This window comes from Heptranchias perlo, chromosome 23 (assembly GCF_035084215.1).
Source record: "Heptranchias perlo isolate sHepPer1 chromosome 23, sHepPer1.hap1, whole genome shotgun sequence".
In the NCBI taxonomy this organism is placed as follows: Eukaryota; Metazoa; Chordata; class Chondrichthyes; order Hexanchiformes; family Hexanchidae; genus Heptranchias; species Heptranchias perlo.
Window position 1 is genome coordinate 10,211,046 of NC_090347.1, and position 15,627 is coordinate 10,226,672.

The window sequence follows — 15,627 nt, forward strand, 5'->3', positions numbered from 1 at the left end:
ACTTTTATTTGAGATGAAAATCCCAGCAATTTAATAATAAGGCATTGTTACTCATTGTAATAATTTATTCAGGTTATCTCTAGGGTTTTGAATCAAAACTTCATTTGTTCCTCGTAGACTCAGAAGTCGAGTTCAAAGCAATCATTCCATGGACTTTTAATGTTTATGAAGTTAAGTTTATAATCATGCAAGCAGAAGCAGATTACTACACATATTTACAACACACTAATTTTCTCTTTAAGTAACCCATAGCTTCATATGAAATTGCAAGCAAATTAAACAAATACTCCAGTCTCAATTTTCAACCATCTTGTATTCAAAATAATGAAGAAACTTGATCTGATCTTGTAATGATGTTTCTGTTAGGACTCCAGATTACGTAGGACATTGCATAAGATGGGACTGACTGACTACACTCTATTAGTACATACCTTGTGAAAACTGACTTGAGGTATCTATCATTGGGTCAGGAGACCATGATTGAACAGTCGTGATCATCATCTTTCAACAATGAGGCCATCAACCTGAATATCTCCAAGTCCAAATGTAATATTTGTCCACCCATTTGTGGAAGAGATCATTCCTGCAAAGCAGTAGGAACCAGTCTCTGCTAACTGCCATGATGTCTAAAAACCAGAGTTTGTGGATCCAGTAAGTAACCAACATGACTTTCAATTTATGCATTCTTATGTTTAACTACTCCTTGAATTATGAAAACAGAAGAAACACATGTGAACAAAGGATCCACACCTGAAACTTTAACTCATCTGTTCTCTCCAGTGATATTTGTAGACCCGAGTCTGTCTCGCATCTTCTATTTTTGAAACACATTGCGGAATTTACTTCAATACTGATTGGTCAGAGATTTAGCCGGTATCTAATATAACTAATTTTAATTTCCCTTTTTCCATCTAACACATCAGCACGTACAGGTTTCTGTCAATGTCCATATGATATTAGCTACTCATTAGGGATACGTACAAAAGTTCCATGTTCCACTCAGCATCTCAACCAAGCATCCTGCCCAAATTTAGGAAACAGTCATTGTGAGAAATTATGAAGAATTTTAAAAATTCCATTGTAAAGAACGTTTGTGCATTGAGACACATTACCACCAAATCCTTTTTAAGTACAGAATCCAACCTTATTAAAAACTATCAAAGTGCGCAAATGTACAGCCCATTCCAAGCTGAATAAAAAAAAACTAATTCACTAAGTAAATAGAATAACAGCCAACTCTTGCACGTGCAAAGACCAAGGAGCTGGTGATTTATGGGCCTTTCATATTTAAGAACGAACTATAACAGCCATAAGGCCAATTTCTTATATTTATCCGCTGTAACAGGATCTGAATTATTCAATGAAAATATTATCCAACTAGAAAAGTGCATCTGCTTTAGCTGACAGTGACTATTTTACAGTGCAAAGCAATTTTTGCTATTTATTTCTTTGTATTTTTTTGTAACATATGCAGGTATTTTATGTTTTATCATGAATAAAATATGGGTATTGAGCAGACAGCATTATTTATATTTCCCTTGTATCCAGACAAAATGTTTTTCTTAATCACCAATCAGCATTAAAGTTGAATTCTTACTCAACTCAGGTGTTGTACAGAAACAAATTTAAGTTTCCAACTGTGTTTTAGATCTGGTAAATAGAATTACAATGAATGTTTTATTGAAGATAAATCATCAGTCCTCACAAAGTAATTTTCTTTGGAGAACTCATCCTTTTTAAGTATAATACCCAGCTCACAGGATGTTAGTTCAACCTCACCCCATCCCTTCAAAAGAGGAAGGTGGTTGTTTTTGATGGTTTCGGTGAAGAGACACTATACTGAATGTAAGTTTATTTCATTTTCTATTGGGGTGGGCAAAACACGAAAATCATATTTTCTGCAGTGTACAAGTTTTCTATAACCCGTCAGGTTAATGAAATTAGGGATGTTCATGTACCAATAGTAAAGATCAGGACAGTATTAGATTGTTCCAGAGTGAGCCCACTTCCACAGGTTAAGATGTCTATTCCACAGTTCCTCCATGACTGATTGAGGGTTTTGATTCTACTACGAACATTGATGTCTGGCTCACTAACAGAGTTTTATATTAATTAAAAATGTTACATTTCTCTCTTTACGACCAGTTCGAAAGGTTTATTTCTCCACTGAACAAAAATGCTATATCTTTGACTCCAAAACATTGTTTTTTCCAATTCAACCTGAAAGTCAAAAATATGAAAGTTAATTCCTATTAGTCACACTCAATTAGAATTTAGTTCAACTCACCAGTCTTGAAAAGTAAACTAAAAATTTCACTTCTATTTTCACCTTGGATTTAGTCATTTCTCTTACTCTCTAAGATAGCAATTAGAGATTAAATTGGACATAGCACTTGTATAGACTTAGAATTGCCAGTGCAAACTCCTCCAATGGACTCCAATACAAAACTGAGGGTCATCACTGCAGAAAATTTATTAGCGTGCAAAAAAATGTTCTATTAAGTCAACAAAAACAAAAATCCAATGCAATGGACAGAACGCTGATGACCAGACAGACCTCTGATGGCCACACAGATACCTAGCAAAAATCGTATGTCCGCCATTTATTAAAAAGGAAATGCCTATTAAAATTTCACGAAGCAGAGTAAACTAGAAGTATAAGAGGTAGCCCACAAAGTATATATTTCAGTCCAAGTCAAGCATAGTTTTATACTACCTTGAAATATTATGCCACAAATAGTCTTCGAATGTTCATGTAGCACATTACAAATAAAACAACTGAAGCAGAAAACTAATGGAGGTTAAGTGCCTAAAATTTGATGCACTGTTCTGCACACATGAACGGATGGGCAGGCAATAGACAGTACAAGGTTAAGCATTACATAACATTTTTACTCATTATGCTCATGTGCAACAAGGCACGCAAAATAAACGACTTAAGCACCTACAATCACTCACTGCAGCAGCAGATGCTTCATCGTTTGACAGAATGGATTCCGAATATAATTTGAGGAGTACATTGCACTTACGATGCAAGCATATTACTTGTGGAATATTTGGATGAGGCAGAGGGTAGCTAAACATCATTCTAAATGAAGAATTCCTATTTGTGGTCTTCACAGTACCTATTCAGTGTACCTTTAAAAAACTCAGTGAATAGCTGAGTCACAAAGTCGTTTTGGGCTTCACCCCCAGCTAGAAGTACGGAACAGTGTGGACCTCCTTCCTGAAGGCCCACAACACCTGACATCCTCTCCTCTCCCCATTTCCTGCCATAGCTGAAGAGGACCGAAGGCAACAAGTGGCACTGAGTACCCACCAGCTCATTGTTCACCTAAAAGATACCTTGCAGAAGAATTGTTTATCTAATTGCTTTATGTAGGCAACACTGGCAAGGTATCATTTATAGTCCATCCTTAGTTCTCTGACAGCATTAATAGTCAACCATCTACAGTGGAACTGGAGTCACTTGCAAGCCAGACCGGGTAGAGGTGGCAGGTTCCCTTCCCTAAAAGACATTAATAAACCAGTTGAGGTTATATGACAATCCTGGTGCCATTCCACAAATTACCAGATTTCTTGGATTTAATTTCAAACTTGCCACGGTGGGATTTGAACACTCAACCTCTAGGCTAAAACTCCAATACCATAACCAATCTACAGCTGTAACTTCAACAGATCATTGAAATCCCAGGAACAACAGTGTTAATGGCTAAACAGTAGTTTACCCAGTTTCTCATAGTTACCACTGATCTTCCAAAGTTATGGCAAGAGTTCAGAAGAATCCCGCAAAAATTCTCCTCCATAACATCCACAAGAGGAATTACAAGACAGTAGTCCAGCTGACATCGACTGCAAAGGAGAGATGTTAGGGAGAGAATGGAATGGTGTATGGTGCCACAGGTGACAAGAGGTCAAGATGGATGACAAACAATAAGCAACAATAGAAAATTGCAACGGATCATGTAGGTGACTTTGACCGGCGCAGCCCAGGCATTGTGGACAGGGCAAAAAAAAGCAGGTTGGAGGGTCTCAAACACAGATATTGGAATCTGGTTGCAAGGCAACAATACATTCCAGGATATTGGGAGGAAAAGACAGGTTGGAGTTAGTACTGTCACTTGGCTGAATGGTTGGACTGAGGAGTTTTTTTTTGAAGATGGTGGTAAGCAGCATTTTTGAAGGTAAGAGAGACAGGCCAATGATGCCAGTATATATGGAGCTCAGGAGGGGTAGTTGATGGTTAAGAGCAGGGACAGTGGAAGGATCAAAGGGGCAAGTAGATGCCTACCTGGGCAAGGTGAGTGTAATGAGGGGTAAAGTGAAGACAGAGGAGAAACTGAATACTGAGTGGTAGGGACTTGGTTGGAAAGATGGCAGGAAGGAGGGCCAATAGTTGAGGAAGAATCAGGAGGGAGGGAGCTATGTGTCCAAAATGAGGACGGAGGGTGAAATGGGGAGAGTAAAGAAGTTGTTGGTGGTAGGGAAGAGGAGCATGGACCAGTTTCCAGATGATCTTGAAGTAGGAAAGTAGTAAAGTTAGGAAACACTTCTGCACGCAATGGGTGGCAGAACTTTGGAACACTCTTCCGCAAACGGCAGTTGATGCTAGCTCAATTGTTCATTTTAAATCTGAGATTGATAGATTTTTGTTAACCAAAAGTATTAAGGGATACGGGGCTACGGCAGGTGTGTGGAGTTAGGTCACAGATCAGCCATGATCTTATTGAATGGCGGAAGAGGTTCGAGGGGCTAAATGGCCTACTCCTGTTCCTAAATGGATATTCTTGTAGAAAGGGAGCAATCGTACAGCTTAAGGTAGTCAAACAAGATCTGGCAATGGACACTGAAGTTAACTGCTCACCATGTGCTTTTCAACTTGTAACCCATGGACTTGAGACTATAGAAGAGTTGCATATTGCTGGTCATGTTTAAATTATTGCCTTAAATAATCACTGTGTTCTGTTCAGTACTTTGCTTTACTCGAATATCTAATTGCCGCTAGACATGTAGTAAAAGCTACCACTACCAATCAGGAACCAGTTAGCCACACAAATATAACCAATCAAAATTGGTTTTCTTAATTTTGTTCCAAAACTACCAATCTGGAACCAACAGCCACAAAACCAACCAGATGCATGAAACAATTCACTTCATGCTCCCCACTTCAAGCCCATTCCATACAACTGCACGCGCACGCACACAATTATACATATAAAAACTGAGTTATAGTCCAGCAATTTTATTTTAAATTCACAAGCTTTCGGAGGCTTCCTCCTTCGTCAGGTGAACGATGTGAAAATCACATCGTTCACCTTCGTCAGGTGAACGATGTGATTTTCACATCGTTCACCTGACGAAGGAGGAAGCCTCCGAAAGCTTGTGAATTTAAAATAAAATTGCTGGACTATAACTTGGTGTTGTAAAATTGTTTACAAATATAAAAACTAGACACTGTCCCTATCTGTATCGGGGTTTAAATCCCCCCTGCAGACACTGTCCCTTATCTGTATCGGGGTTTAAATCCCCTCTGCAGCCACTGTCCCGGCTGGTCCCTGGAGTTTGAATCCCCCCCTGCAGCAGCTTTCAGTACATACAAGGACCCTTAGGTGTCTGTAATTCACAGGTTTCACTGTATACACTAAATGGTAAAACTTTAAAAGCAGACTCTTGTTTCAGACACACTGATGTTTAAAAGTGAGAGGACAAGTTGATAAAGTTATTAACGTTGTTTTAAAAAAATTCATATGAAATCCAAACAAAGCAAGATTACCAGAATGTCACCATTTATAACTGTAGGGTGATTATCTCGACACCCTAAATGTATTTTATGCACTATGTATTCCACTCTAAATGTATACAATACCTTCTAAATACTAAGCGTAGCCACAGAGATTAGAAACCTTCATTTAATCAGCTCTGAAGTAGTAAGCCATCTGTGGAAAATCTTAACACGATAACTAAATCCAGCTCTGTTTCAAAAATAGTGAACCCTGCACACAAAAAGTTCAAAAGATCTCAGTACTAAACTTTTTTGAATAGGGTCAATACTGGATAAGGACTGTTCCAAGACGACAGCACTGGCACAGAATTATGTCACTTATAATGCCTCAGTGAACAAAGCTCTTGCAAGGAAAATCCCCCATTGGATTACATAGAATTACACAGATTTCATAGAACGTACAGCATAGAAACAGGCCATTCGGCCCAACAGGTCCATGCTGGTGTTTATGCTCCACACGAGCCTCTTCCCTCCCTACTTCATTTAACCCTATCAGCATATCCTTCTATTCCTTTCTCATGTGTTTATCTAGCTTCCCCTTAAATGTATCTATGCTATTTGCCTCAACTACTCCTTGTGGTAGCCCATTCCACATTATTACCACACTTTGGGGAAAGAAGTTACTCCTGAATTCCCTATTGGATTTATTAGTGACTATCTTATATTGATGATCTCTAGTTTTGGGCTCCCCCACAAGTGGAAATGAAAGTGCAAACTCTTTCATTATCTTAGAGATCTCTATCAGGTCACCCCTCAATCTTCTCTTTTCTCTAGAAAAGAGCCCCAGCCTGCTCAATCCTTCCTGTTAGATATAACCTCTCAATTCTTGTATCATCCGAGTAAATCTTTTTTGCACCTTCTCCGGTGCCTCTATCTTTTTTATAATATGGAGACCAGAACTTTTCACAGAATTCTAAGTGAGGTCTAACCAAAGTTCTACACAAGTTTAACATAACTTCTGATATGCAAAACCCTGATAATGCATAACAATTAAAAACAAAAGATTCTACATAAATCCATCCAAGAATTTTAAAAGTGGACTGGAATCATATTAACAGTTTCAGACAGAAGTCATTCAGTCCATCTAGCCCACCTATCCACTGTATTCCCTAGTTGCATTTCTAATAATCCTGAATCCAAAATTTATTCAAGACCACAATTAAATGCGGTACATCATCACAGGCTTGTCAGGAGTGACACATACTAATTTATAATTACTTATTTTGCATATCAGCAGCAATCATCTCTAATACTGACCAACTCAAATGTAGTTAGAGCTTTACATTAGGTCAGCATCTCCAAAACTGGTAAGGATCAGAAAACCAAGCACTATACATAAGGAAACTCAAATTTTACACACCATAAATTGTTCCAGTTATGACTTATGCAGTTGTCTCACTTTTCTATTCATCATCAACTGTAGCCAAAACTTAAGTTGCAATTTCTTGAATTGTAATTAAAACTTAAAAGCTACAACAGATAGAATCATAGAATAGAATCATAGAAGTTTACAACATGGAAACAGGCCCTTCGGCCCAACATGTCCATGTCGCCCAGTTTATACCACTAAGAAAGTCCCAGTTGCCTGCACTTGGCCCATATCCCTCTATACCCATCTTACCCATGTAACTGTCCAAATGCTTTTTAAAAGACAAAATTGTACCCGCCTCTACTACTGCCTCTGGCAGCTCGTTCCAGACACTCACCACCCTTTGAGTGAAAAAATTGCCCCTCTGGACCCTTTTGTATCTCTCCCCTCTCACCTTAAATCTATGCCCCCTCGTTATAGACTCCCCTACCTTTGAGAAAAGATTTTGACTATCTACCTTATCTATGCCCCTCATTATTTTATAGACTTCTATAAGATCACCCCTAAACCTCCTACTCTCCAGATAAAGCTGAATGAAAAACAAGTGACTGCCTAAAATGAGAACTGAAGAAATAATGGAGTGATACTGCATCCTTGTGAAATCACCATTTAAATAAATACAAATGTAGAAGATGCAGAGAATTCAGGTTATTGCCACCAGGAAATAGAGAAGCTGCAGACTATAGCATCTGAACAACAACACATTCCTGTAACTTGGAAAAAAAAATGCATCAGGATAATGCAAGACAAGACAATGGTGAACAGTTTCTCAATCAAATACTATTTAGCTTCCACTTACTAAGTAGAATACGGTTACAAATTCTGCATTCTGTCTGGGCTTTAATTGCGCATTTAGTAAAGCCCTGCAGTTTCATCGTAATTTGCCAAATTTATTCAGAATGCTTCATAAGTACACAAACTGAATGAAACAAAACTCACCCTTGGCTGCCAATTCTCATACTGCTTCTGTAAGTTAGCACCAATGCTTTCCAAAGCTTTCTGAGGGCTCATGGACAGTGGATCTGTAAGGTATTAACAGCAAAAAAATTCTAATGAGACAATCACCTACAGGTATAAATATGGCAAAAACTAATTCATTAAGGACTGTGGGCTTAGAAGAAAACAGCCATTTGCTTCAAACAAAATGGAAGTTTAAGCACCAGTATGTATTTTAAACATGATTAGCGAGAGAAAAGAAAGAACTTGCACTTATATGTTTTGGTGACGTTGGTTGAGGATTGGCCAGAACACCAGAACTCCCCTGCTTTTCTTCTAATAGTTCTATGGAATCTTTTACGCCCAACTGAGTGGGCAGACAGGGCCTGAGTTTAACGTCTCATCCGAAGACGGCACCTCCGACAGTGCAGCAGCCGCTCAGTACTGCACTGAAGTGTCAGCCTAGATTAGTTGCTCAAGTGTCTGGAGTGGGACTTTATCCCACAACCTTCCAACTCAAGAGGAGAGAGTGCTACCACTGAGCCAAGGCTAACACCTTAGTTGGATGTTTCCCTGCATCTTGGTGAAAACTAGACATAGTACTCAAGGTATGGTCTGCATTTATTTAAATGGCAAAAAGATGCAAACAAACAAATTGCAGCAGGACTGTTTCAATTTCCCAGCAAATTACATATACACAATCTAAAATGGATTTGCTTTACATTGTTTTGGCAATCGATTCGAGATAGAGTAAAAAAATGCAAATGCTGGGAATCTGAAATATAGAAAGCTTTTTTCTGAAAATGCACAGGTTCGACAGCATCTAAGGAAAGGAAAAAATGTTTTGGATGTAAACTCTTTACATTCAAAACATTAACATGAGTTCCTTTGGTTAGCCCTATCTACATGAATCCAGTGCAGATTGCAATAAAAGAATGATCACAACCAAGGTAACTTTCTACAAAGTTGAGGGATAATCTGAAAAGTCTTCAAGATTATGAAGGATGATGATAATGTAAATAATAACGATGATGATGGTTTGTCCATCGTCGTGGATGATGACAGCCTATGCTTCATCTCCAATTTAATACAGGTTCTGAGTTCGCATATGACTGTAAAGTCTGATGTTCGCAAGGAATGTTTTCCCACACACACGGCATTGGATATCAGATTGAGCGGAGAGTTGATCTTTCCTTCGTTTACTCTGGGCACTCTTTTCTTCGGCTAGCTGGTTACGACTTCCTTCAAGTTTTGTCGTGCCATCATAAGCCATCGTTTGCCACTTCTTCCTGTCACAAACATCATGCTCCCATGTCAATTAAGGTCCCACATTAATTTGGATTGGTCTTTAGGAAATCCTTATTATTTTGAACTGACCACCACAAGTACGTTTACCAAGCTTCTGCTCACACTAGACTACCCAAGAAAGTATTCTATGAACAGGCATTCGGACTAAGTGACCAGCCCACCTTAGCTGCGCCTTTACTATCATTGCCTCTATGCCTGGCATATTCATTCTTTTGAATAAATAATATTGTTCCCACTGATCGCCGAGACAGTAATGAGACAGGCACAAATTTAAAATAACCACAAAAAGAATTAAAGGACAGGTCAGGAAAAAAACCCTACACAAAGCATGGTTAGAATTAACGTCTCTGCCACAAACATTGTTGAATCGAAGTCCATAAGTACTTTCAAAAGGGAATCATTCATTGAAAATGAGCAATACTAAAGAGTATGGGGATCAAGGAGGATACTGGGATTAGACAAGGTGGCTCACGTGGAGAAAATAATCAGCACAGACATGATGAGCTGAATGACCGGTTTCTGTGCTCGAATATTCTTATGATTCTATACCTTTTCTTGGACACAGATGGACCTGATTTATATTCCCAGTGATTTGTTTGATTCTGAATACATTGTTCTCCTTCTACCCCATATTCACCAGTACATCAAAGCAACATTTAAAAATTGTTCAGATATAATTTGAAACAGCATCTAAGACTAAACAAGAATTTTTTTTTAAAATATTCTTTCTGGTTCACTATTTCCGTTAGATAAAATATCCAACAGATTATAAACTTGTTTGATCCACTGCAAGGTCTACCTTCATGGATCAAAATATTTTCACTGGAAAACAACTTATTTTTATTAGGAAGAAAATATCTAGGCCAAACTAAAATAAACCCAGGCAACACATATGCACTTAGCTCCTCTCTGAAATCATCGCTGACCATAGATGAACCTTGCCCAATTGGCACTCTTTGGCCACTAGAACATGTGCAAATATTGTGTAGCAGAAAACTGCAACATTAACCAGAGATTTCTTTTGAAACGAGAAAGGCTTAGGCAGCCCAGAAACATAAGTTGATCTTAGCCACACCGTGGAATAACAAGGGGATATCCCTGCACTATGAGATGGCTATCTTGGTTGGGCAACTGAGGGTAGCAAAGGGGGAGGTGTGGAGATTAGAGGCTTCTTCAGAGACAGGGCAAATGAACGATCACCCCAAGTTGTCCTCACATACCTTCAGCAGTTAACTGCGCCACTGAAGAATTGGTAGTGATAGGGAAGTAAGTCACTTGCTTTCCTGCCCAATGGAAGTTATTTGAACTGTATTAAATACTTGATAAAAAGATTTTTTTTTAAATCCCAATTGCTGCATAGTTAATTCACATCTTAAAAATTTAGACCACCTACAAACCCAATTTACCTATTTTTCATAGTGACAACTGCATGACTGCATGACATACTGCATCATTTATAACCAACACTTCACATCGATCACTTCCACCACAACGCCCTCAGCTGTTTAAAGTATTAATTTTAATGCAACTTATTACAGGACACAAGCAAAGTAAATTTAACAAATTCTTGTGGCAAGATGTTTCAGCCACTTTCTGCAAAACGTAGATAAAGATTGTCGCACCTGGGCAAAAGAAAGCAGTTTCTATAATTCCTACTCCCTCCTCTAACCTATATAATTGAAAAACCACCAGGTTCAGGTCCATCGACTTACAACGGAGCCCTATCATTTTCATAACCATAGTTACATTTTTGGGTCTTTTATACCCTTTTTAAATCTAGATTTTTTTTGCCTCCTGAATTTTAGATCACTCTCACTAGTGTCTCGACTCCCTTTGGTTTCTACAATATCTTCACCAGCATTGATATCTAGATAATGAACAGAACAACCTTTCTATTAACTGGTTTTGGCTACTGAATTATCCTATGCCTCTGTGGGATCTCTCTCACATCTTTGATAAGCAATAGAGAATTAAAATTTCATACTTTATTTTAAGGTAAAATTATTACACAAATTTATTTTACTAAAGATGAACAAGCAATTCAGTGATAAACACACAATCAGTAGAAATTATTTTGCCTATCCCTTGAATGGAAACCAATAAAAAATCATGATCTAATGCTGAGTTATTCATTTGTGATGGTGCTTCTTGTATTTCCTACTGTTGTGGGAATCGATAGTGGCTTAGACTATTCTGTTGAGAATTCCAGAGTCCAAGGATCAAACAGCTACATTTTCTCAATTATCCCGAAGAAAAAGTATTGGATTTTGAATAACTGCGGTCCACATTTCAAAAATAAATGGCCATCATACAATCCCGAGCAAATCACGTGGTCTGTTTGTTCACACATTGCTTGGCTTCTCCCTCAACCTTTATAGGCATCTAAACAAAATTTGCAACAATGCCGAGCTAAGCATGGTGCAAGATTCTGGCTACAGTTGGCTCTTAAATATTGAGACTAGATTTAAAGGGGACAGCCAACAAACCAAAATTAAACAAAAAAATCAAATTGAGCAAACCAGTTTCGATCATAATATGCAACATTTCAGCTACATGTCTAATATTGCACTACTTTTAGAATTCAACTGTACATAAAATCACAGCAGTATGGGACACAGTTGAAGTACATAATTCTATAATTTGTTTGTCCTTTTTTCTTGCCTGTGGCAGTAATAGAGACTCAGAATATTCAATATTCTTCACTTTCATCAGTTGATCACTTATTGTGACTAGCGCTCACCGTCTCTCCTCCGCTTCAGTAACTACAATTCAAAATTATGAAATACAATTAAAGCTCAATCTTTGAGCTTCAATTGCATTAGTGCATGTTTAAATTCACAGTAAATCTATTAAAAAGTAATAGTGTTGAAATAATTTAAGTGGCAATTATCATTGCTCCAGGTACAAAACTGGATCCACCCCTCATTTAATAGAATGCAATTAACACCACAGGGTGCAATTACATGAAAAGAACTTAGCAGGTTGCCAGGCAAGTAGATATTTCTTTCCTGCTGCTGCTGTTTTACATTTTACATTATACAACAACAGTGCTAAACAGCCTTGAATGCCATCATTGGCGCCGAAGGTTGCATTTAATGAAACTGTTAAATCCGACATAGAAGTACACAGAAGACAACACAGAAACAGGCCACTTAGCCCAATTGGTCAGTGCCACTGTTCACTCTCCCCACAAGCAAATAGTCCGAATCACATTTGTCCACCCTATTCCCATATCCCTTTATCCCCTTTTCTTTCATCCACCTATCAAATCTGATCTTCAATGCTGACATTGTTTCTGCCTCAACCACTAACCTGGAAGTGAATTCCACAGCCTCACTACTCTCTGCAATGATGTTTCTCCTGCCCTCTGTTCTAACTCTCTTGCATGTAATGTTGTATCTATGTCCCCTGTTCCAGACCCCTCAACTACCACATCTAGTTACCCTGTCCCAACCTTTCATAATTTTAAACACTATCATATTGCCCCAAAATGTGCATTTGTAATAAAAAATACTAATTTTTCAAGTCTTTCTTTTCCCCATATCAGGCAGCATCCTAATGAATCTGCATTGTATCCTCTTCTAAAGCCTCAACATCCTTTCCATAGTGTGAAGCCAAAACTGCACAAGGTACTGTAACTGAGGTCTTACAGTTTTATATAGACTTATCATTACCTCAGCTTTTATATTCTATACCTCATGACAAATCTTAGAATTCCATTAGCTTTTTTTTAAAAAACAGCCTCTTCAACATGAAGTGCTGAACCTGTACTATCAATTCCTCTGCTCTTCCACAGCACAGAGCCTACTTCCATTTAGAGTATAACAGCAGCTGTTTTTTTTAAAACCAAAATGCATCACTAGCTAGGGGAGAGGGGGAGAAAGAGAGAGAGAGAGAGAGAGAGAGAGAGAGAGAGAGAGAGAGAGCTGGGCATTATTGTATCCTGGCCATATATAGATATTGCAGAGCAGCAATTAACAAAGCTTACAGAATGCTGAGCTATATTGCCAAATCAGTAAATTTTTAATCTGAGACAATCATACTGAATCTGTGTAGCGTTCTGGGCAGGCTGCATCTTCACTGATGTTCAGTTCAGGTCACTGAGTCACCTGGGTAACATCCAAGTTCTGAAAGGTGTAGAGAAGCGGAGAAGTTGATCCTAGTGTCACAGGGATGATTTATGCTAAAAGTTTAGAAAAACTTGAACTCAAGCTTTGAAAAAAGGTATACAAGAAGGGACTTCATAGGAGGCATACAAAATACTAGGTGGGTGGAACAGAAAACATCAAACCTGCGCACTACTTCAAGTTAAACTGTGACCACATGGGACAAAGGGACAGGGGTAAAACAGGTAAAGGGCAAGTTCGTAACAATGTCAGGCGCACGTCTTCACATGTGATAAATACCCTGAATGATCTTCTGGGTAAGGTACCAGAGGCAAAAACTTCAGTCATTCAAGAGGCATTTGGATGCAGTGATGGGGGAGCGGGTGGGAGGGGAATTAAATTTTAAGTTTTTATGGAAGAATGAACTAGATGGTCCCCTTATCCGTACGTATCTGTGAACTTATCTGTTTTGTAACTTTTCTTTCCATTCTTTTGCTTTCCTCAGCCATTTCCTGGGAAGCGGAGAAAGACGGAAGCAAATAAGCTTCCAGGAATATTACTCTTAACTGGCCACTTAAATGTAACAAATATAGCACTGATGTATTCAAATTCTCTATTCGCCTCCCCCTAAGAAAAGCATGTTCCAAACAGTTTTTGAATACCAGGTAGCATAACAGACTGCAGTTGTGGTGAATTAATTAGAACCGTGTCTCATTACTTCACTCTGGTGTGGAGAGGCTGCCAATCTTCCAGTTGCGAATTCACACCACAATCTGCTGGGAAAATAATTAGAATATGCCGCAGAACATAGCGGCTGATTGGGAGCGGTGCGGCCAATGTCTCACACATCCAAGGTACCAGGGCCCGACACAGAACTGAGCAACAGGTTATTTAATATAAGTAAAAAGAGCTAAACAATGTGTGTCAGTTTCCCAATTTCATATTTTAAAGATTGATTAGTATAAATGGAGCTGTTTTTTCTTATTTTGTAATTAATTCTCATTGCTTATAAATCGGGTCAGCACGAAAGGGCATCAGTCTGCTAAAACAAGGGCTGCTCATTATTGTCACAAATCCCAGTGTCTGGTTAATTTCACTCCTGACCATTTGTCTTGTCAGTAAGTGGCTGGTTGTTATATTTTAAACAAAATTATGACATTAAAGTAAAGCTGGTTTGATAGAGAAAGAGTTAAGCTCTTAGCTCCTCGCACACATAACCCACATCTCCATATAATATTGGTTCAATTCACTCCCATTCTACCCCACTGACCTAACTCGGGGTTATAGTGTGTCAGACTCTTCGTTGGCCAAATGTTGGGGGTTAAATTATTTACCAACTGCACTTCGAACAAAGGTCGAATGTATTTGATAAAATTATTTATAATTTCCTTTCCGGATAATATGGACTAGTATGAAAGGAGATTCCTCTAATCCACACTAAACATCAGGAAGTCCTTGCATCTTCCATTACTAGACTTCAGTTTTTAAATAAATCAGAACAATCCCTTGACACGTAAAATAATCAGGTTGTTCCAAAATAGCTGCATTTGAGTATAATTCTCCTTCAACATTTTAGACCCAGGGAATTTTATTTAATGGAAACTTAATGCAAACTGTGTCAAAACATGATTGAATGCTTTACTGATTGAGCCCTCCAGCGCCATTCTGTGATGGTCTAAGTGGAGATCACAGTGGCGTTAATTCAGCAAACTCAATCTTGCCATTGATTTTAATGGGGGGGGGGGGGGGTGGGTGGAGCTACAATAATTAGCTTTTCTACTTTTTCAGCAAGGCTCTCTGTGGAGCAGAGCAAAAGTCCCAGCAAATTATGGTGTAGGGTGCATAATGGCATAAGTCACTCATGCCATAATTGGCTGGAATTTCTGCACCATGATAGTGTCGTACGCTGTAGATGTGACATTACTATGACATAGGGCCTGACTTTTCTGGAAACCGATGTGATTATCACTCCCTCATTTTGGTGTCTTCTCTCCCCTTCTCCCAAATTGGAACTTTATGTACCACCCTTGATAAGAAGCCAGCTAACCTGTTCCCAGAGTTCATTCACACCCCTCAAACTCCTAATGGGAAAGCATCTGGCCTCTACTCAGCTCTTCTCTATATAT

At 38.6% G+C, this 15,627-nt stretch overlaps 1 protein-coding gene across 1 annotated transcript in view; it reads right to left on the reverse strand.

The window, feature by feature from the left end:
- rptor (regulatory associated protein of MTOR, complex 1) overlaps positions 1-15,627 on the reverse strand; it is a 355,394-nt gene that overhangs the window by 311,188 nt on the left and 28,579 nt on the right. The window contains exon 3 of the mRNA XM_068003988.1: positions 8,091-8,173. Coding sequence (XP_067860089.1) covers positions 8,091-8,173 — 83 coding nt within the window. The remainder of the gene's footprint in view (positions 1-8,090; positions 8,174-15,627) is intronic.